General features: G+C 52.5%; 9 protein-coding genes across 9 annotated transcripts; 4 read left to right on the forward strand and 5 right to left on the reverse strand.

The window, feature by feature from the left end:
• Positions 1–33: 33 nt before the first annotated feature.
• POSPLADRAFT_1133854 (hypothetical protein) lies at positions 34–1,946 on the forward strand (the record flags this gene model as incomplete). The annotated part of the gene is made up of 8 exons (XM_024484405.1): positions 34–82; positions 144–331; positions 420–530; positions 593–688; positions 749–923; positions 974–1,627; positions 1,694–1,811; positions 1,868–1,946. 8 exons carry the CDS (start codon positions 34–36, stop codon positions 1,944–1,946), a joined length of 1,470 nt encoding a protein of 489 aa, XP_024341687.1.
• Positions 1,947–2,274: 328 nt separating this feature from the next.
• On the forward strand, positions 2,275–3,720 carry POSPLADRAFT_1064964 (hypothetical protein). The gene is made up of 7 exons (XM_024481878.1): positions 2,275–2,353; positions 2,407–2,446; positions 2,518–2,982; positions 3,032–3,152; positions 3,203–3,311; positions 3,371–3,429; positions 3,478–3,720. Exons 1-7 carry the CDS (start codon positions 2,320–2,322, stop codon positions 3,652–3,654), a joined length of 1,005 nt encoding a protein of 334 aa, XP_024341688.1. The 5' UTR covers positions 2,275–2,319; the 3' UTR covers positions 3,655–3,720.
• Positions 3,721–3,896: 176 nt separating this feature from the next.
• On the reverse strand, positions 3,897–5,008 carry POSPLADRAFT_1178457 (hypothetical protein; the record flags this gene model as incomplete). Its single annotated transcript, XM_024488591.1, has 2 exons — positions 4,511–5,008; positions 3,897–4,483 (listed from the first exon to the last, which is right to left on the reverse strand). Exons 1-2 carry the CDS (start codon positions 4,974–4,976, stop codon positions 3,897–3,899), a joined length of 1,053 nt encoding a protein of 350 aa, XP_024341689.1. The 5' UTR covers positions 4,977–5,008.
• A 106-nt stretch (positions 5,009–5,114) lies between these two features.
• Positions 5,115–7,780, forward strand: POSPLADRAFT_1044330 (hypothetical protein; the record flags this gene model as incomplete). The annotated part of the gene is made up of 7 exons (XM_024478514.1): positions 5,115–5,176; positions 5,395–5,464; positions 5,501–5,659; positions 5,712–5,872; positions 5,923–6,183; positions 6,236–6,969; positions 7,767–7,780. 7 exons carry the CDS (start codon positions 5,115–5,117, stop codon positions 7,778–7,780), a joined length of 1,461 nt encoding a protein of 486 aa, XP_024341690.1.
• POSPLADRAFT_1178460 (hypothetical protein) lies at positions 7,742–9,241 on the reverse strand. Its single transcript, XM_024488592.1, has 5 exons — positions 9,219–9,241; positions 8,966–9,168; positions 8,599–8,900; positions 8,324–8,534; positions 7,742–8,129 (listed from the first exon to the last, which is right to left on the reverse strand). Exons 3-5 carry the CDS (start codon positions 8,860–8,862, stop codon positions 7,909–7,911), a joined length of 696 nt encoding a protein of 231 aa, XP_024341691.1. The 5' UTR covers positions 8,863–8,900; positions 8,966–9,168; positions 9,219–9,241; the 3' UTR covers positions 7,742–7,908.
• A 147-nt stretch (positions 9,242–9,388) lies between these two features.
• Positions 9,389–10,736, reverse strand: POSPLADRAFT_1064967 (hypothetical protein). Its single transcript, XM_024481879.1, has 5 exons — positions 10,601–10,736; positions 10,439–10,551; positions 10,072–10,380; positions 9,762–10,009; positions 9,389–9,698 (listed from the first exon to the last, which is right to left on the reverse strand). Exons 1-5 carry the CDS (start codon positions 10,657–10,659, stop codon positions 9,510–9,512), a joined length of 918 nt encoding a protein of 305 aa, XP_024341692.1. The 5' UTR covers positions 10,660–10,736; the 3' UTR covers positions 9,389–9,509.
• Positions 10,737–11,844: 1,108 nt separating this feature from the next.
• POSPLADRAFT_1044333 (hypothetical protein) lies at positions 11,845–14,156 on the forward strand (the record flags this gene model as incomplete). Its single annotated transcript, XM_024478515.1, has 8 exons — positions 11,845–12,103; positions 12,364–12,499; positions 12,549–12,616; positions 12,661–12,794; positions 12,910–13,503; positions 13,570–13,840; positions 13,896–13,920; positions 14,135–14,156. The coding sequence occupies 8 exons, from the start codon at positions 11,845–11,847 to the stop codon at positions 14,154–14,156; spliced, it is 1,509 nt and encodes a 502-aa protein (XP_024341693.1).
• Positions 14,118–15,318, reverse strand: POSPLADRAFT_1073242 (hypothetical protein; the record flags this gene model as incomplete). The annotated part of the gene is made up of 4 exons (XM_024482584.1): positions 14,118–14,312; positions 14,373–14,725; positions 14,786–14,990; positions 15,046–15,318. 3 exons carry the CDS (start codon positions 15,316–15,318, stop codon positions 14,379–14,381), a joined length of 825 nt encoding a protein of 274 aa, XP_024341694.1. The 3' UTR covers positions 14,118–14,312; positions 14,373–14,378.
• A 173-nt stretch (positions 15,319–15,491) lies between these two features.
• POSPLADRAFT_1064969 (hypothetical protein) lies at positions 15,492–19,007 on the reverse strand (the record flags this gene model as incomplete). Its single annotated transcript, XM_024481880.1, has 11 exons — positions 15,492–15,673; positions 15,729–15,992; positions 16,055–16,148; positions 16,207–16,287; positions 16,344–16,438; positions 16,500–16,570; positions 16,624–16,682; positions 16,733–17,128; positions 17,185–17,692; positions 17,745–18,588; positions 18,639–19,007. 11 exons carry the CDS (start codon positions 19,005–19,007, stop codon positions 15,554–15,556), a joined length of 2,901 nt encoding a protein of 966 aa, XP_024341695.1. The 3' UTR covers positions 15,492–15,553.
• Between the last annotated feature and the right edge of the window lie 1,802 nt (positions 19,008–20,809).

Here is a 20,809-nt window from a genome sequence, read left to right on the forward strand (position 1 = left end):
GTCGACTGCTTGTACGGTACTCTTCCAAAGGAAATGGCTCGCTCACGCCAGGGCCCATCGAATACAATTGTGATCAAATTGGGTCCGCCTCTCTCGCTACACCACCAAGCATAAGATTTCTGAATGCCTTTGGGGCACTGCAGGAACATCCTCAATTGTCCATGAGACTACCCACCAGCCACTGCTGTCAACGCTCTCGGCCGTCGTTGAGACGGTTGTTCACCTTCGTGCGCAAGGCCACAAGGTGGTGCTGGTCAGCTCAGGTGCTATCGGAGTCGGGTTGAAGAGGATGGATATGGCCCATCGTCCAAAGAACCTGTCAGGCAAGCAGGTGAGAGGGCTTCTAATGCTTCTGCATCTCAAAGTGTCCTATGGACCGCGTTCACAGCCTTCGAGTTGTACTAACGTCGTACTCATAGGCATTAGCCGCAATAGGTCAAGGGAGATTGATAGCATTATGGGACAATCTATTCAGTCAGTTAGAGCAGCCAATTGCTCAAGTGTTACTGACAAGAGGCGATATCTCAGACGTAAGTCCACCTCGCATGCTGACCTTCGCGCATACAATCTGAGACTAGACTTGCAATCCTAGCGGACTCGTTACTTGAATGCCGTGAATACGTTCAAGGAACTCATATCTATGGGAGTTATTCCTATTGTGAACGAAAACGATACAGTGTCCGTCAGCGTAAGTCTGCTAGGTCGCAGGTTCATATAGAGCCACATAATCATTATATTCATTGAGTAGGAAATCAAATTCGGCGACAACGATACTCTGTCTGCAATCACGGCTTCGATGATACACGCAGATTATCTATTCCTACTGACCGACGTGGATGCATTATATACCGCCAACCCACGAAAAGACCCGACAGCGAGGTCCATAGATGTTGTTTCGTCCATATCCACAATACGCTCACAAGGTAAGTGTGCTGTTGATCACCGCTAAACCACATTTTGAAACGAGGGGCAGTCAGCACAACCACTCTTGGCTCCAGCCTTGGCACCGGCGGTATGGAGACAAAACTTATCGCGGCAGAGATTGCCACAGCGGCAGGTGTCACGACTGTCATTACCTCCAGTAAAGATCCCAAGAATATCTTCAAGATCATAGAATACAACAACGCGCTAAAATCTGGGACTTCGACGCCCGCAGAGCCATATTCTGGCCGCTCAAGTCCCTCTTCATCTCACGTTGCTATCAATCAGGTTCCAGAAGTTTCCGCGAAACCGCCCCCAAATGACGTCCCGAGACCACTGCATACTTTGTTCAAACCTTCGCCAATGCCACTGCGCGATCTCAAGTCCTGGACAAGTCACACGTTGCATCCGTCCGGGAGTGTCATCATTGACAGCGGCGCACACCGCGTGTTGGCTCGCCGCGAGTCGGGTGGTCGATTACTGCCCGCAGGTGTCCTTGGCATCCGAGGAGCATTTGCATCGGGACAGGCAGTTCGTATTCTCGTACGACGACGCCCTTTGAATGCGAACTCTGAAGAACCAACCTTCAGCGAGAGAGATCACATCGATGCACCAGGTACTTCTGAACCCAACACACCAATATTATTCGCGAGCGCTTCTGTTACGTCGTCCATATCCACCTTGGATCCTGGTCTCGATGTTGCCGGTCATTCACTGAAGACCGTTGACGAAGACATGACGCCTTCAGCAACCCTCAAGCTATTACCGGAAGATGAGCCTCTGGTTGAGCATCCGCGCGAAGAGACGGATGAATGGGAAGTAGACGAAGTCGGACGAGGCCTTGCGAACTACAATTCTGCGCAGATCGAGAAGGTCAAAGGCCTCAAAAGGTACATAGTCTCATCTTACACTGCAGAGCAGTTCGTTGATCAACTCATTGAAACAGTTCCTACATCCCGCAACTGCTTGAATATGCGGATTCCGAATATGTGGTAGAAAATATCACGATTCGTGTTCCTCCGTGATGCACGGTCGTAGTTGTCAGCCTGAGTGTTTGTCGGAACTGTAGTCATCCTCTCAGGGTGTGGTTGTGATGGACGTTGTAGTATGTTTTCATGAATGACCCACGCATGGATATCTTTCGTCACCAAATTTGATTCCCGATACGGATGAGACACCGGCTGGCACTGCAAGGGCCTGCCGGGAAGTGCTGCGATCGTTTCACGCCATGATCGTCACGCACGTGGGTAGTGCCATATACGGATGCGCAAATAAATCACAGGTTTTATGGTTGTGGAGGTTGAAGAACTCCACTTGCAATCCACACACTATTTTCCCCCTCCCCGCTTTCTACTTTATCACCCCTCGCATTGAATGCTGTAATAATCTTGGACGGACATGCTTCACGGAAACTCCGTTAGAATTTTGACGGGTGCGTCCCCTCCGGCCTCGAAGTTGTAGCATCGCTAACCCGCGTACCCTCAGGGAACAGCCACCCCGAGCTCGCCCAGGCCGTGGTCGAGCGGTGAGCTGCAGCGTCGACTGGCGCGAATGCAGTCTGTGCACCGGTGATTCACTCAAAGTGCCCTCCTGCAGGCTGAACATCCCCTTGACTCCCTGCACGGTGAAGAAATTCTCGAACGGCGAGATCAACGTCAAGATCGCCGAATCCGTTCGGGACGAGGACGTCTTCATCATCCAGTCAGGATGTAGCGATGTGAACGACAACCTCATGGAGCTCCTCATCCTCATCTCTGCCTGCCGAGGAGCCTCGGCGAGGCGCATCACCGCTGTCATCCCCTGCTTTCCGTATGCGCGGATGGACAAGAAGGACAAGTCACGAGCCCCCATCACTGCAAAGTTGGTGGCAAACATGCTCGCCGTTGCCGGCTGTGACCATGTCATTACCATGGATCTCCACGCGAGCCAGATTCAGGGTTTCTTCGACTTCCCGGTGGACAACCTCTACTCAGAGCCACTCATGATCTCTTACATTAAGAGACACATCGAGGGGTGGAAAAACAGTATAATTGTCAGTCCGGACGCAGGAGGGGCTAAACGGTATGTCTGCACGTTCTCGTCACTGATTTGTTTCTGAAGGCGGGTTCAGAGTTACTGCAATTGCAGACAAGCTGGGTGTCGAATTCGCTCTAATTCACAGAGAGCGCACCCGAAAACCCGATAGCCCCTCCGAGAAAATGGAGGTTCTCGTTGGAGACGTCCGGGACAAGGTAAGCTCTGTTATTTGGTCAACCTGTTTCGGCTGTTGAATACTTGCCAGGTCGCCATTCTCATAGATGACATGATCGATACGGGATCAACTCTCGGTTTAGCTGTCCCATTGTTGAAGGCTAATGGCGCCTCGAAGGTGTATGCTTTGATTTCTCATGGTAAGCCTGTGTCCAGGATACGTTCGCATATATAAACCTCATACTCTGTGTTGCTGAAGGCCTTCTTTCTGAGACCAAGATGAGCATGATCGAGGAGCTCCCACTAGAACAACTGGTGGTATGTTCAAGGGAAATCATCAGTCGGCCTCCACTGACTTACCTCCAGGTGACGAATACGATCCCTCAGCACTCGCACAAGGCAGCATGCTCCAAGCTAGTCACGATAGACGTCAGTCCTACCATTGCCGAGAGTATTCGTAGAACGCATAATGGGGAAAGTATCAGCCTGCTCTTTGGGGATTGGGCGGAGGGTGTTGGGGTGAACGGGGTCGGGTCATATTGATGAAAACAGAAGTGTACAAGCCTAGATGTACCATTGTCCATTTATCATCGCAACTTCAGCATATCCAGATATCGCCGTGCGTGAAAGCACTCAGAATCGACGGAACATAGCATTTCGGGAGTACGCCAGGTCAGAGATGGCAAGGTCCACAAAGACGGAAGTGGCTGTGGACCAAGCTTACATGTGTCTATAACGCCGTACATCAGCACAACACACTGCATGTGCGGTATACATAGTCACCTTCACGATCTTGACGGTTTCCAACCATCGTCTTGAGAATCCAGTACAAGGAAATCGTACCAGAACGCGGCAATCGGAACAGTGGACAGATGCCACAGCGAATGAGCATCTATGACTCTGTGCCACGGAGGGAAGTCGAAGAGTTCGAGAGACGTTGCGAAGATGGTGGTCAAGACAAAGAAAGCAGCTCTCGACGCATATGTGGGTCGATACATGTGCGGGCGGAACGGAAAGCGTCGCAGCAGAGGCACGGCGGATGGTAGGGAGTACGCCAGCCAAAGTAGGTTATGAGCCATGCCGACTCCGAGGTTGAAAGCCATATTGTAGGTGTAGTCGAATCGAGGGAGGAGCGAGAGGTAAGAGACATGGCCCAAGTACATCACAATGCATGTAAGGGCCCACAACGCATGAGGGCGAGAGTTCGTACAGCTTGCTTTGGTTTTGGATGGACGGTGAGTCTCGGACGAATAGAGGTGAAACAGACGGATGACGGTGTAATACACGGCGTAGAGGATGGCTAGGGCAGCGAAGAAATAGTCAAATTTCTCGGTGATAGGTAAATCTAGCGACATACAGTGAATAGGCTGAGCTACAGTCGAGTGAACAAACTACCGACCGCGCGTATGAAAGACAGAGGACCATACCCAAGCATTCATGCTAACCAATGCGAACTTCAAATAGTAGCCTTTCATGGGATGTCCTTCGGCGATCGACCTTTGTACATGCAATGCTCCTCTGGCGTGCACCAGCAAGTTGAGAAGGGAGAATGCCACTGAGGCTGGTTCTTGCATGCCAGCGAAACGCCAGAATGGCCATTTCCCGTGGTATTGCTGCACCGGGAGCGAATGCGCAATAGCGTGATCAGTGATCGAGTGCATGCAGCCGTATTTGCAGTCATCCGTGCATGTCCAACGAGTGATCCGCATCGACAATGGGAGGGAAGTGGCCCAGTTGGGGTCGGCGCAGACAGCTGAAGAGCATTGCGAGACACATCTTTGGTATTCCCAAGCTCTATCTCCTGAAGACGCGTGCACTAAGGAGACCGCCGTCAAGATCAACAGCACGTTATACCTCGAGAGCATGAGTCGCGTTGCAAAGCTTCAAGAATTCTATCAGACGAGGGCGAGGCGCATGTAGCAGTTGGTGGCAGACCGTCCAGTACGCACAACCATTAATATCCCAAATCGGACAGATTAGTCAGCGGTGGCGGATGGTCTAAAATGGCACTGGAGTGGACAACCGCGGCCACAACCGACTGCCACCACCAACAACCGAGAAACAGGTAAGTAAGAGGCCCTGTAGGAGAACTGTTACTTACAGGAGGCAAATATCATCTGTAAGTACTAGTTGACACCTGGCCATACGAAGTTTTCAACCTTAATCACACCGTCATATATTTCACGCAGCGTTGAGTTTCCCCCTCCTCGCGCACTCATAAAGTTGCACTCAAGGCAAGACAGGCAGTGTGCCACAGGCTCGAAAGCATATATTGAGCTACAGTTCCTTCTCTGTAACTTGTGGCGGTATCCAACTCGAGGAGAGCGTGAGGAATGGTTCGATCCTCCCAGGCGTACACCTTCTCTTCGTCGCCCTATTTCGATGACAGAGGCCCTCACGGTTATGCCCAACCGATCACGGAGCGTGTGAATGTACGTACATATCGTCTAAATTCAGTGCATCTACGCCGCTGACGGTGCAGCAGCCTCATTCGCGACCCATTGTTTCATACTACTTCCCGAAGGGGGTTGGCGAACAGCACTATGGTGTACGTAGCAAATCAAAGTCCTGACTGATCTTAGTACTCAAAGCATACACAGGAACGACATCCCATGAAGCCCCATAGATTGACGCTCACGAACACGCTCGTTACGGGCTATGGTCTTGACAAGCAAATCCATAACATATATAACCCTCGTTCAGCAACCCAAGCCGAACTCGAAGTATACCATGACCACGATTATATCGAATTCCTGTCTAGGTGAGATTCCTGAATAAACCTGCAATGTTATAATACCGACTGCGCCGCAGAGTCACTCCGCAGAACCAAGCTGACATGAAGCACCTCATCGATACTTTCAACTGCGTGGAGGATTGCCCGATCTTTGCGGATATGTATGACTTCTGTCGTATGTACGCTGGCGCCTCCCTTGCAGCGGCCAGAAAGCTTTGCGCCGGGACAACTGACATCGCCATCAATTGGTCCGGTGGGCTACATCACGCAAAGAAAGGCGAGGCAAGTGGATTCTGCTACGTGAACGATATTGTCCTTGCTATCTTAGAGCTTTTGAGGTATGTAGGATGTGTATCCTTGTACATCGCTTGATAACATCTTATTTCCCAGATATCATCCTCGAGTCCTATATATTGACATTGACATCCATCATGGCGACGGGGTGGAATTCGCTTTCTATCACACGAACCGCGTCATGACTGTCTCCTTTCACAAATACACTGGCGACTTTTTCCCGGGTACAGGGAAGCTGGACGACAACGGTGCTGGTCTCGGCAAGCACTTCTGCCTGAACGTCCCCCTGCAAGATGGGATTGACGACAATATGTACCTTACAATCTTCAAGACTGTCATCGAAGACACCGTCACAGCTTTCAGACCCACGGCCATTGTCCTGCAGTGTGGCGCAGACTCTCTGGGTTGCGATCGACTAGGCGCGTTCAACCTGTCCATCGCAGCGCACGGGGAGTGTGTCAACTTTGTTCGCAAATTCGGCGTCCCGCTTCTAGTCGTTGGCGGCGGCGGCTACACCATTAAAAATGTTAGCCGCTGCTGGACGTATGAGACTTCTGTCCTAGTCGGCGCCGCTATCCCAGACGAATTACCTGTCACCATATACGATTCCTTCTTCAGAGAGTCGCAATGGAAACTACATCCACCCCTCACAGGAAAAGTGGAGAACCAGAACACTGTGGCATCTCTTCAGCGCATTACCACCGGTATCCGCAATAAGCTTCGATATCTTCAAGGCGCCCCTAGTGTCGCTTTGCAGGAGATTCCCCCAGATCTTGCCGGGTGGCTCGAAGATGAATCGAGGACACGCGAGGAGAAAATAGAGGAAAAGAGTACGGCTTTTGCAGGAGAGAGCAGGGAAGACCGCTCCATCCACCGGAATGAGTTCTTTGATGGGGAGGCGGACAACGACGCAGACGCACCGGTACCTGCGCCCCCACGAACCAAGGCAGCGACTCGTCGGACAAGGGGAGGTTCTGCTAGGCGCGGAAGAGGAAGAGGAAGAGGGAAGGCCACAGCGACTACTAATGATGATACCGGAGGCGGTGGAGATGGAGAAAAACCAGAGACCACGCCTGCGCCTGCCGCACGATCATCCAGGGGTAGAGGTAGAGGCAAAGGTCGCGCACGCGGGCGCGCAAGAACGCAGGTCCAGGAGCCGGATGCCGACACAACAGTTGCAGAAACAGAAGCCGCTGATCTAGAGGCCGATGCTACCATGACAGAGGCCGACATTACTATGGCAGAGACCGATGCGACCATTCCAGAGGTCGTGGTCACTAACTTTGAGGCCGACGCTCCCGGAAATCTTAGAACAAGAAGGGCTTCAAAATTGTTTCATGCACCCTCAGACGTAGACATGGCTTGAGATGTCACAAGCGAGCGAATCCATCCGGCTAACGTGAGCGCAAGTCTTCATTCGTCAGGAAAACACGCATTTACAAATGATTCCAGGCCCGACGCCCCCATGCTTTTCGGGTGGCTACTGCCCGTGGCTTGCTTGAGCAACAGGGTCCAGAACCTTGAACGTAGCGGTTTGTGACATGTCGTCAATCCAACCGACTGCGAGGCGCCAACATCAGGGATGAATGACAACGAGAAGATTCGACGCGATAGGGGCATTGCCTAGAGCTAACAAAATGAAATTGTGGCGCCAGCTCAGGGAGCGACCGCAGCCATGATATCGTTAGGTGGCGAGTAAAATATGACGACGGCGAAAGTCTCTGAAGACATCGACAAAAAGCACGCACGACATGGAGCCACGAGATCGTTCATCCCCACCGGGTCCGTTCTCTTCCCCTCGCATATCCACCTCCCAGAACACCACTGCGCCCTGGTGCACCGCCACCATTGCGTTGACCCCGCGACGCGTCGTTGATCGGTTTCCTCTGAGAGGAAGACGAGGCAGGCGTCGTAAAGTCGATTTGTGTGCGTTTTGCGCCGCTGTTCTGTGCGGCGGACTGTTGCTCTAAGCGAAGCTTCTGGTATTCGGCTTTGGTGATAGTAGGTTCAGTACAGCCCAGGATGTATGTCCGTACAACGCCGTGTTGGGCAAAATGTGAGACGCGCGAGCCACGCATACGGTGTTGAGAACAGGACACGACCAGCCATCCAAGGGCAGAGGGCATCGAAGAGGCGGTAATGCATCAATGACAGTTCGTAGGGGAAACAACAACATACACGTACCAATGCGGTCGGCAAACCAGTCATCGGGGAAATCATTCGGGTCCCAAACGTCTTGAGGAAAGTTCGTGGCACGTTCGTCGACGTCGACAAACTCGACAAGTTTGGTATAAAGATGGGGGTTCCGAAATGAACGATTTGACATTAAGGAATCGTTGAAGTGCTTGGGGTCGCCGGGATCTCGTTTCATGGCCAAGAATCCGGACAGTTTCGCCTTTGCATCGACAATATAGAGTGACTGAGTGGGAGTCTCGACGACGCACGACAGAAGCTCGTACCTCCAGGGCCGGATCGCAGGGTTCACTCGCTTCAGGTGGGATACCCCAGTCGTCGACTCCAGGTATCGGTGGTGGATGCAGCAATGCGCGTATGCGCATCAGCTCATCTTCCGGTTCTACATCGTCGCTGAGAGTGATTTGTGAGGTCGACTTGGGAAGGCCGGTAGCATCGGGCTGTTCTTCAGCAGCTGTCTCGACTTTCTTGACATCATCGTCAATGCGAGCCCTCGGCCGCGGCTTAGTGTGCGCAGGGCGGCGTATCATTACTTGAGCTCTATTCGACTGGTGGGAACGTGTGGCGGCTGACCCGTAGATTGGTACCATCAAGAGCGTTCCGGTGCGTGTTCAGTTCGAGGGGAGCACATACCTTCCGTGGTTGTGTTAGAACGGGTTTCCGACGCATTGCCCTAACCGAGACAGGGAGGAGCGAGCAACAGGGAAACAAGCTGGGAAAGACAGCGGTGAAGACTCTCACATTGAGACTGTCCTTATATCGCTGTGGATGTACAGACTCTTCGTGGTCGCTTTGTGAATCTTCATCGTACGCGACCAGTCCTTTGATCATGTCGTCTGCTCTGCTTGTTGGTCCTTGTTGGTCGCTAGATACTACTGCGACGCACCGGATGCTTCTGAGAGGGACAGCTAGTACTTGCGTGCGGGGTAAGCAGAGAACGTGGAAAAGAGTGCGTTCCGGCGTTGCGCGCCTGTGACGAATGGTCATGCCGCCGGAACTTCCTCACATGGGTTTCTGGACATTCACACCAAATGCACATTGACTTTTTCTGGGAATCGCTCTGAACTGCTCTATCATAGTAGGTACGATGCATTACAACAGACATAATAAATTAGGCTATTGTTAGTCACTGAGTGGCATTGAGTCCGATGACTTTCCGGCATAGGCTCCACGTAAACTAGGTAGCGGGCCTACTGCGCACCTTCGACCCTAATAGCGAAGCGAGTTCATAGCATGCCACCAGTAGCGACTGCCCCACAAGGTCCATGAGAGCAGAATGTAATGGCATCGCGTACATGTCCGGGTCTAAATTGTATGACCATAGGATATTTGTGGCACTTTGGGCGAGGAAGAGAGAGATGAGGACCTGGAGGTGAGTATGTTTAGCAAATAAATACGCGTGATGCCATGTAATGTCTTGAAAGCTTACTGTAATGCAGAAAAACATGACCTCTAGTGCGGCAAACACGATGGAGAGGTGAAGCCAGCCAAACATATATACCACGGAGAGAAAGACAATTTGGATAGGCAGGCTGACCACGAGAAGAGTCATCAACACTAGACGAGGTTTGGGGTGCGGTGCGTGATCAACAAGAGACGGGAGACGGTATGTGCCGGCACTATGAAGGGCAGTCGACAGACGCGAAACGAAGATGGAGCCAACGCTTCCCGGAAGGCCTGACGAAAAACTCTCGATTAGATGATTATATTAACTCAGCCAGTTGCGCGAGGATACATACCAGTAATCACAACAGCGATGAGCGCGAAGCCCGTGTACCTGCTCACAAAAGTGTCCAGTACGAGGCCGGTCCCGCTGCTGATGATCATTGCTGCAAACAGGGGAGACCATCCTTGTATTAGGAGGTCCTTGACATAGGTATTCCGACGGGCGACGACGACCCAGCCAATCGCAGCAAGGCTAAGGAGAATGACTAGGATCAAGGGAATGATGGTGTTCACGATGCTAACGTGCAAAGTCGCTACTAGCCCTAATATAGAAAGAGTGACAAGGTCGCCGAGACAGCCTGCAACGGGAGGCGCTATGTTGTCTACACATGGGCGTCATCAGCTTTGTTTATGCGCATGCTTTCAAACCAAGCCACTTGCCGGGATCCAAGCCGAATCGTCGACACATGACGATGAGGAAGCACATGAAGGAACCCAGAACAACACTGGATAAAGCGGTAGTGCACATGGCAGTGGACGCTACCATGATAAACCTAGGAAAACGTTTACGTTGCATTGACAGAGCTACGACAGGAAACGCACTCTGCGGGCTTAGAAATTTTGTTACCTCCTATCGGAGTGCTGGGTCGTGGTTTTCGCATCTCAAGAAGAGACCGAGCGAATAGGTATCCAAGTTCGCGCTCCAACGTTGTATTATTGCCCGGTATCGTGGAGTTCGTACCCTCAGAAGGGGTGGGAACCGAGCTTCCTTGAGGCATGAAGCGACCAAGCAAGAATGAGACGCAAGCCGCAACAAATGAAACGACGGCAGCCTGCACTTGCAACAGCGTCAGATTGCCTAGGATGAGTTGACGGCGACTGTCGGCATTGTCGAGGTCGCCGAGGTTGGCGGCGGTACCCAGTCGTGCAGAGAGGTTCATTTCGAGGTTACCCTTGAGATTGAGAATCACAGGGATTATCATGATGAGCTCGTCAACACGAGACATAGCTTTCCAATGCTGCTTCGTTCAGTGTGGGGTAGCAATTTACATGAGGTGTTGCCGTACCGATACTGTGTTCAACAGCTCTCCCGTAAATAACAACCCAATGGTAGTCACAAGTAGCGTTGGTACTGTCTGGGTGTTTCTTGTCAGTCGACTTCGACTAACTTATTACATGCGACTCATGCACCTCAATGACTATACTCTTCACCTGCACCCAGACACCGCGCCGACGGGCAGGCGCAGGTTGTTTCACGCCGGCGCCGAGCAACGCTCGCTCCCCCTCCAGATCCTCCTCATCAGAGTCCTCCTGCTCAGGCGCGTAATCCGAGTCCTGCCTGGAAACATGTCGATGGTGGGCGTCGGGCGTCACGGAAATCTCCTCAAAGTCTGCTAGTTCTATGGAATCAGATACTTTAGGGGGGGAGGTCGGCGGGGACTGTGTTTTGTGCATTTTGCGGGTAGATGGGCAAGCGCAAGAAGGTCAGGGCAGCATCTGGGGTAGACAAGAGGCAGACGCGCGGGGGAGCCCATCAGTCTTGATCTTTTTATAACTTCGAGCATACTACACTGGCGGTAATAGATCGGCAAGAACCGAAGGGTCACGTGCACTGAAGTCAATAAAGCAGCCGTGGGAAAACGGACCTGTGAATAGTCTCGGAGACGCGTGACCGGCGCGACCGGCGCTTCCACTACTTGCTCTCGTTCGCGACACTGCTCGCTCACTGCATCTGGTTCCTCGCCATTGCGGTTTACCATCCGCACGGGTCGACTTTAGCCAGCCCGCGCTCAGTGTGGGAACTGACTTGTAACTCTGAGGAACGCTCTATTGTTGGCTCCGAGACCATGTCGTCGGTCATACCGTCGTACCTCTCGCCACAGCCAATCCGCTCTGTTCTCTTCGAGAGTCCCTCTGATACTGTCCCTCCAACTGATGAACTAGAGGCATTACATGCGGAGCTTAAGGTTGTCAAACAGAAGACCCTGGAGAGAGCCAGAAAAGCTGGAGAGGACCTCAAGACAATTGAAGAGTCCATGAGACGTCTTAAAGAGAAGGAGAAGGGAAAGGCGAAAGCAACTGAGAAAGTCAAGAGAGAACGCGGCTGTACGTATTACACTTGTAATAAACCCAATTCACCGCTAAAGTTGGACATACCTATGGTTTCATTACGGCCCTCTAACTTAATGACACTGTCCATGCGACTGAACGGTCATGTCCTTTTGTTCAATGATCCTTCGTCGCACACACATATTCTGCCATCGAATGCACATGCTGCCCGCCTCCCTGACGTTTTGGTGGTCATTGCCGCCGCTTACCGGACTATCTACCGTGACTCAATCTTGACCGCACCTGCTATCATCTAGTCACGCCGTCTCTGAACGGAGATGATACCAGGCATACTGCACAGCCACAGCCTTCACCACATAGGCCTCATTTACCATCTGTTCCCGCTACTCCGGTACCTCCGACACCAGTTCCAGTGATAGAAATCCGGAAGTCGTGAGCAGCGTCTTAGCATGCGATTTGGTGCTTGCTGACCACTGGTCAGTATAACTAGTGATACGAAGAAGAAGAAGAAGAAACGGAAACGGGAAGATGTCAGTGATGGGGAACAAGGTGAGTAAAGACGTCACGGACAACCTTGCGTGATATGGACGTAGTGGTATCTGCAGAGCATCCGACGAAAGCCCGGAAGGCGTCTCCTGTTTTTGCACACACTCATCAGCAATCACTTCCTCTCCCGTCGATACCGAAAGCGGCCAAGTACCCGTCCGCATCGCTTGTGTTTACCAAGGTAATCATCGTGCAGGTCATTGATCCAACCACCGTACTAATCCGTACATTAGGCGCCAGGTGGACAAGATTTTGCTTTGCCTCAACAGACAACCCTGCTGCCGTCGCGACCACAGGTGCAACCACCGCCAATACCTGGACCTAGCAAGTCGACGGATGTGCGGGAAGATTTTAGCAAGAGCAAGGCGCCGGCTGGCCAGGTGCAGGTTACGACATTCTATACGAGCATCGAACCCTGGTTGCGACCCGTCAAGGAGGAAGATGTCGGCTTCCTTGAGTACACAGGAGACGACGTAGAACCGTTCGTGATGCCTAAGCTTGGGCGGCATTACACGGAACTATGGGAAGAGGAGGACACCACACTCTATGGCGGCCCGCTGCCAGTCACCGCTACAATGCGAGCAGGAGCGCGGACGCATCCACCGAATCCAACAGGACCGTTACCTCGCTGGGAGCCATCAACGCTGATGGAGACTGATCTCTTGACTGAAGAGAGAGGTCACGGCCCCCTGACCGAGCGGCTAGTCACCGCGTTAATTCCTATGCATAATGCGGAATGGCGAGGTGTCAAGGCTGCCGAAGAAGCGATGGAGGGTCGTCCTGGGACGAACGGCGCTGCCGCTGCCGCGGCGCGAGATAAACTCAATGTCGCAGATCTTGAAGAGCGTGTCAGGAATGTACTCCGCTTTCATGGACTGCTTGATGAGATTGTGAGTTTTAACAACTGCCATGGGAAATTAACCGCTAGTTCTGACACGAAAAATAATTGTACTTAGCCCGACTACTCGGAGGCTGTGGACGATCCTATCGCTACGGCGCTCAGACATGCCCAGCGTGAGCTTCGGACAGTCTATGCTGCCAACAAGCTTCGACGCACTCGTCTCGCCGACATCGCACGCGATCGGCTCGGGTACCAGGAGTATGTCGACTGCCGAGAGTCGCTCGACAAGAATATCACGAGCATGTACACCAAGCTGCAGAAGAAGGACGGACCCAAGGCGAACAAGAAGAAAAAGAAAAGCACAGACTTTAGCGGCGCACCGAATGGTGTGCCGACAGGTCTTTCTGCCTTACCGCCTTGTCCATCTGCACTTGGTCTTAGTCCGGACGAAGAGAACCATCTCCACGTACCAGAGCAGCTAAGGCAACTAGTGCAGACGCGACGGGATTGGGTGGACAACATTGGTGCTATCTTCGAGGAGAAGCAGCAGGAGAACCCTGGGCGAATATGGGGTCTGCCAAATACTAGTGTATTTGACGGGATCGACGACGAAGTGCGGCAAGATCTCACGCATGAATCGACATCCAGCTCAAAGCAACATGTGAACTCAATATCGTCAGATTTTCCCGACGCACGGACTAGTAGTAGCTCGAATACGAGTAAAGGGAAACAGAAGGCTACCGGGGATGATTTGATGGAAATTGGATGATCGAGAATTTCATATCTGCCTCACGCTCCCACATTTATTCATATTATTCCTTGCTGTCGTTTCTGGAACTTCCGTACCTCGCTGGCACCCTATTCGCAATGCATGGTCTGCCTGTGCGTCCCGGGAACGAACTGAAAGCTGAGACATACAATGAACTACGTCTTTGTCTTTTTCGACTTTTTGGCACGTTCCTCGTCACCCTTACGCTTTTTCTTCACTACTTCTGCCACCTCGGGTTGCGCGTTCGCGACAGGAGATACCTTGTCCTGCTTGGTATCTAGCATGTCCTCGACCTGGTCGATGTCCATCGATTCGGGCGTACCAATGGTGCGCACAAGGGAACCCATGGGCATAAATCTATGCTTCAACACCTCGGGCGGGTAGCGATATCGAGGAGGATTCTTGTAGACAGGTGATGCAGCATCCGACCCAGAGGATGGATCAGGAGTAGGCAGCTCAGCTTTTGTGGTGACAACAATATGGCGTGCTATCGACTTCGGCGCTGAAGCAAACCTGAAGTAAGCGACCACGTCTGCTGAGGTGGAAGCTGAATTAAACGCACCTTGGAAGAGACTGCCGCCCTTTGACTTTCTGGGGAGTAGACAGGATAATCCCTTCACCTCAGCACCGCCTATACTGTCTTCCTGATCTTCACCCAGAGACCATATGTCATACGAGGTATGCTTGTGTTCGATTGTACCCAGTTTGCTTGTTGAATGCGACGCTGGTGTACCTATTTTGACGTCTTGCAGGTATTTAGGCTTGAGCTACACTGTGTATATGTAGATGGTCGAAAGAATGTAGGAAGAAGTGTGTACTCACAGCATCGGGCACCCGAATGACCCATAGCTCGAGGTTCTCATTGTCGTTAATAGAATCCCAATCAAACTCCCCAGCATCAATGTCATGCTTCAGGAGCACAGATCCCGCCGGAGGCTGGTAGCTCAACTCAGACTCGCTGCTCGAGTCCTCTTCGATGATCTCTTTAGACGTCACTTGTTTCTTTGACTTGGACTTCCCATCCTGGTTTTTTGACTTCTTGCTTTTTCGGAGTGGAACTTCAAGTTCTGGGGAGGGGGAGTGGGAGGTGCTCATGCCTTATGCTCAGGAAGGTAGCGCTTGAGACTTGCAGCTGCGAAAGACGATATTGAAGCAACAGCGCCGCAATGAGGGCCTTTCGGAACCAATCGCAAGCCCTGAAAAGGGTCACATGACTAGCGCAGAAGCGTCGCATCTTGCTCAGATTCAAGATCGTGCAAATGTGTTAGAGATACGATAATCGATATAGGGGTGTATAAAGCTACAACAGAAGTCCGTAATATACAGTCTATCAGCGTCTTTCTCGGAATCTGATCCAAACAGCACCAATAACCATCAAGCCGAACCCGGCAATGAACGCGAACAAGACCAACACATCGCGATAGTAATTCTTCTCTCCAAAACCGAACAGCTGTGACGAAATGGATCAGCTCCAAGGCATCTAATAATTTACACAGATTGCTTACAGTCTCCATAATCAGGCTCGCTGAAACATCAATAGGCACACCATCCAGCGTGTCCTGAATTTTGAGGCCAGAGCCGACCTCGTTCACCGAGAGAGCTTCCAAGGTATACTTTAATGGACAAAGCCATTGCAGCCATCGAAGCACAGGTGGAATGCTGTTGAGGTGCACAAAGAACCCTGCGTAAGTCATCTGGTATAAGGCCAGAAGGGCACTGAGAAGAATCGCTATCCCGCCATTCCGGAAAAGACAGGCGAGTAAGAAATTCTGGAGGAAGACATGAATAAACGGCAATTAATGTGCTGAAAACTCTTGGTAGAGAGACTTACGAAGAGCGTCATAGCCAGGGTATATAACACAAGAATGAAGAGAAACTTAAAGAAGTGAGCGGCGTCATGCGCGAATCCAACCATCCAATATGTGCTGGAACCCACATGCTCATCATCAATGGGAGTAGTAATTAGTAGTATCCCGGACTCACATCGATGCCACTATCAGTGTTGGAAGAATGCGCAGAGGTACAACATCGAATATGAGACGCGATAGCAGCCAAGCAGTGGGACTGACGGTTCAGGGTCTATCAGCCATCTAAACATTCTGCGAGGGCATGCGACGGACCTATAGTAAGACGCAGATCGCTCTCGCAAAAAGAGCGGTCGTATCTCAACGATATTGTACAAAGCACTCAAGGACGAGAAGGCAATGAGCGCGCCCTACCACGAGAGGTCAATCATGGCAGTGCAAACCACAGCGTGTGGAAGGCATAACACGTACCAGGAAGAACAGGCACCCTACTCGGGACTGGAAGCCCGCAATTGTGATACCAGTCTTGTAATACAAGCCGCCTGGAATTGGGTATTCAGAACCATTGTCACACTCGATGGCGCGGGATGTGTACCACAGAAAACGCCCAAGACACAAGCGACCGCAACGTGAGTGAAGAACAGCGTTTTGTCCCTGCTCGCGGTCAGCCAAAGCGTACGAGGACGCGTGCTTGACCAACGCACCTCCTGAGGATCTTCCACTCCCTACCTGATAGAACCTCGAGCTGCGTCAAGAACGTGGTTGCATACTTCGGACCCACGAAAGTACGCATCGCGCGCTTCAGCCCTTTCTCTTCCGCTTCGACAGTCGACATTATCTCTCTACTCGTGATTTTCTCTACATCCACAGGCTCCCTGCTGCTTGTCTTCTCGCTACCACTGCTCCCCGCAGATTGGAAGAGCGAAAGGGGAGGATCACTGGCTACGTCCAGAAGATAGTCCGCCACATTGTACCCATTAGGGTACGGAATTCCCTGGCCAGAGAAGTGCTCAGCAGGCGCGAGGCCCCCCTTCCCGTAATACAAAGCACGGCCATGAGCGAGGAGCAGGATCCTGTCAAAAGTCTGGAAGAGCTGCGAGCTGCGATATTTGGTCAGGGAGAAGACATGAATATACATAGCTCGAAGCATGCTTGCCTTGGCTGATGAATGGACGCAATCACGGCGGTTGGATTTTGAGGGTCGTGCGCAAGTGCGGCGAGCACCTCTGTAACCTTCTTAGCTGATACTGAGTCCAGTCCGCTCGTAGGCTCATCAAGGATGAGGATGTCGGGACGGGCAACAAGCTCCAGACCGATGCTGACTCGGCGCATCTCACCCCCACTGATGCCGCGCTTCTCGCCGTCGCCGATGTGCATGTCCCGGATGTGAGACAAACCAAGCTGGTCAATAACAGCGTCTACACGCGCGAGCTTCTCGGCATGTGGTATGCTCTCCGGGAGGCGGAGCTCTGCCGCGAAAAGAAGCGCCTCTCGTACGCTGAGCGTGTGTGGCAAGATGTCTTGCTGTGGGACGAAGCCAACACGTGGAGCTTCGTTTGAAGAACCCCGGTGAGCCGAATACGGCAGAAACGAAACTGAACCGGTAGTATGCCCAGATTTGCTCTTTCCCGTTAAAATTTCGATAAGCGTCGTCTTGCCGGCACCTATAGGCAGTTAGTCTCCAAAAGACAAGGGTGAGGCAACTGAAGATTTTACCACTAGGCCCCATGATCGCCATCATCTCCCCTGGAGAGACACGGCCACTGACATTGTCGAGGATTACACGTTGGTCGTTCATGTCGCGTCGAGCGTGTCTGCTCAACGGGTCTTTTAACCATCCCCCCATCCCCTTGTCGGGATTAGACACGAAGTAGCTGATATCGGCCCAATCGACTGCAACCCCGCCGCTTCTACCAGCAGAGCCAGGACCCGTTTTGCGGGCACGCCGCTGGCTGAAGCATCCGTATGCCAGGACCAGGAGTGCGAGGGCAATAAAACCACCCACAACAGCAAGCCCAGCGATGACGCCCCCACTGAGCGATTTGCCGCCGCTGTCATTGTTAGTAGTGCTCGTAGCGTTGGAGGACACGGTGTCGATGACGCTCTGGCTCACGCACTCGCCAAACTGGCACCCGCTGAGCGTCAGACCGGACGAGCCAAAGACGGATTGAATAGTCGCTTGCTGGAATGCACAATTGGCCGTGTGGTTCCCCGCTGATGGAGCGTCGCACGAGATCACCAGCGTGCCGGAAAGACTGTCAATAATGGAGGTAAGGTTGCTAATCTGGACCGCGCCGCAGAAGCTCGTCCCAGGGACGCATGTGCACCGGAGGTTCTGACACGTCCAGTTGGAGCTTCCATCCGTCGTGTTACCCGCATGCTGCTCGCACGAGTCCGCCGTGCAGTAGAACTGCTCGACACCGCTGTAGTATAGCTGCGCGTAGACTGAACCTGAGGAGCCAGAGCCCGTGATGTTGGGCAGCGGCGTTAGTGAGGGATTGAGGGTGCGCATGATGTTAAGTGTCGAGGACAGGGGGTATATAGCTTGCAAAGTAGGATTCTATGTATGTTTATAGGTAGCGTATAATGTCAATGGTTATGTATACATACCATTACCTCGCAACTCATCTGCCCCGACGCATACACGCGCGGGTTTATGTTGCATGTGAGGGTATTATTTTCACCACTGGTGAGCCCGGCAGAGGACAGGCCGCTCGGAGGGTTGCCCGAGCTGGTGTACGCAGACTGGCAAGCTACCGACGTCTGACACACATTGCAGCCTGTCCCGGCCCAACCCCCCTCGCAGGAGCAACCAGTCAAATTTGCATAGCCTCCAAAAAGAGGAGCCAAAGAACGATCAGAACCCTGAAAGATGGTACCTCCGCAACCCGGCTGGGAGCATGTCGCGCCGCCGAAACCAGTGGGACAGTCGCAGGAGGAGCCGTTCACCGTACCGTAGTTATCGCAACTGGCGACCATGTTGCGAACGCAGTGGGGGTAGCGAGCAACGATGGTTCACCTCGACTATGCATATGGAAGCCTGCTCGAAGCTCTCGCCTGGGAGACTTGGACATCATGCAACTTGCCAGGCCCCTGGAAGCAGTGTGGGGCACGTGTGGGGGCATGTGATCGCGTTGCGACGCGTCTCGATCAACTTTCGATCGTGCTGAAGTCTATGACCACGTACATGTACGGTCACATGTTCGTGTACCCGGACTTCATCACTTACGCTGCGACGCGTCTAACCTCAGTCCTTCGTTGTTTGTTCAACTTACTTTGCTTCCGAAGTATATTTAACATCCGCTCTGTGCCCGCCTCCTTCAGTCATGGGCACAAATATTAAAGCGCTGTCCCGTCATTTCATTGTCAGAACCAATGGGATGGTCTAGTGGGGATTTGAGTAGTTTGAGTACAGTAGGGGCTGATTGGTCTCAGGCGAGATCGGGCCAGTCTGGGTTCCTGCTGAAATGCGAAATTAGTTGGGTACGAGACAAATTGTCGCTTTAACACTGCCAGCCTAAAAGCGCACATGTATTATATTAGCCTCGCGTGTCTTCGGTGGCGCCTTTCGGAACAACGTTAACGTCATGAGCAGCGATAAATTGGACCGGATATTGAGCCCACAAAGGCAAGGCAAATGCAAGGGGAGTGAAATAAGGATACATGTTCACCCTGTAAAGGCACGATAAGGCGGAGGAAGCCTTGAAGGTTGTCCTTAACAGGCATTGCCTAGACCCTCGCGCATCTTTGCCGAAGGTGGTACTCATCTGATGATTAGGTGGCAGTCACGGCAGGCGAAAGTTGTACTGCGACCAGCATGTACAGTACTGCGACACGGCGACTGCTACCCAACGCTGACAGGAAATCTTACATTCCCTCTGTGATATCTAGTTGTCGACACGGTTGGCTGGTCTGATCTGGGCCGGCTTGCGCTATCGGAAATCTCCTGACTGCCTGCTTGACAATGACAGCTGTTGCGAAATGGTTACTCGATAAGTCTAGCTCTCCGGAAAGTGCGCATGCTGGGACCCTGAGAGCTTGACGGACCTTTCCCTATCTCTCTCCGAAGGAGCTCCCGACTTTATGCTGACTCGTCACGGTCCCGGTCACCCCCGCTGCAGCGGGGCCAGTACGGCATGAACTCCTCATTCCCCGCGTACGCTATCGCTGTAATCGCTGGGGCGCGATGTGCCAGATTGACGTTGCATTCAATGGGAAGCATCCAATGTACGTGAACGTCCTGTTTGAAGGTGCACGTTCGCTATGTGTATGGACACGAGATGGACCGTAGCGCGCACTGACACCATGTGAAGGGTGCGTGACTACATCACGCGCGCACGGTGGTCACAGCCGACTTGGCGTTTTGTGACACGGGCGGACCGGCGCTTGGTTGCCCTCCGTGCCCGCGTATTACGCTCCACCTCTCTTCCTCTCTACCACGTCGACCGCTCTGTCGACCTATCTCTTCTCTTTCGCTCGCGTTATGTTTTGCTGACACTCAACTTTTCAAAGTTGTAAACTCACGACACTCTTGGGCTCGCCTGATCCTCCGGCAGGTCCTCCAAACGCGTATGCAAATACTAGGCCACCCCCTGGGATCGTAGCCTCCACCGCGTCAGATCTTTGGTCAGCAGGCTCGAGTGCCACTTGCTGGCGCTGGGGCGACTACCCTGTACCACCCGACAACTTACCTCCCTCCGAGTCACTACAGGGGCACAGTACGCGTTGCTTGTACTCTGACTCCATCCACGCTCCCTTCCTGCTTGTATCTCGTGCCGCTT

The sequence above is a fragment of the Postia placenta genome (genome assembly GCF_002117355.1).
Source record: "Postia placenta MAD-698-R-SB12 unplaced genomic scaffold POSPLAscaffold_3, whole genome shotgun sequence".
NCBI lineage: Eukaryota > Fungi > Basidiomycota > Agaricomycetes > Polyporales > Adustoporiaceae > Rhodonia > Rhodonia placenta.

Excerpts from the sequence above, each read along its gene's own strand:
- POSPLADRAFT_1064964 (XM_024481878.1), top strand. The coding sequence starts at position 2,320 with ATGCTTCACGGAAACTCCGTTAGAATTTTGACGG. Across the intron at positions 3,153-3,202 it reads TTGGAGACGTCCGGGACAAG|GTCGCCATTCTCATAGATGA; the intron begins GTAAGCTCTGTT and ends AATACTTGCCAG. Across the intron at positions 3,312-3,370 it reads GTATGCTTTGATTTCTCATG|GCCTTCTTTCTGAGACCAAG; the intron begins GTAAGCCTGTGT and ends GTGTTGCTGAAG.
- POSPLADRAFT_1064967 (XM_024481879.1), bottom strand. The coding sequence starts at position 10,659 with ATGCGAAAACCACGACCCAGCACTCCGATAGGAGGTAACAAAATTTCT. Across the intron at positions 10,010-10,071 it reads CATCGCTGTTGTGATTACTG|GCCTTCCGGGAAGCGTTGGC; the intron begins GTATGTATCCTC and ends GTTTTTCGTCAG. Across the intron at positions 9,699-9,761 it reads TCATGTTTTTCTGCATTACA|GTCCTCATCTCTCTCTTCCT; the intron begins GTAAGCTTTCAA and ends ACTCACCTCCAG.
- POSPLADRAFT_1178460 (XM_024488592.1), bottom strand. The coding sequence starts at position 8,862 with ATGATACGCCGCCCTGCGCACACTAAGCCGCGGCCGAGGGCTCGCATT. Across the intron at positions 8,535-8,598 it reads CCTGCGATCCGGCCCTGGAG|GCGAAACTGTCCGGATTCTT; the intron begins GTACGAGCTTCT and ends GTCGATGCAAAG. Across the intron at positions 8,130-8,323 it reads CTGGTTTGCCGACCGCATTG|CCGAATACCAGAAGCTTCGC; the intron begins GTACGTGTATGT and ends CTATCACCAAAG.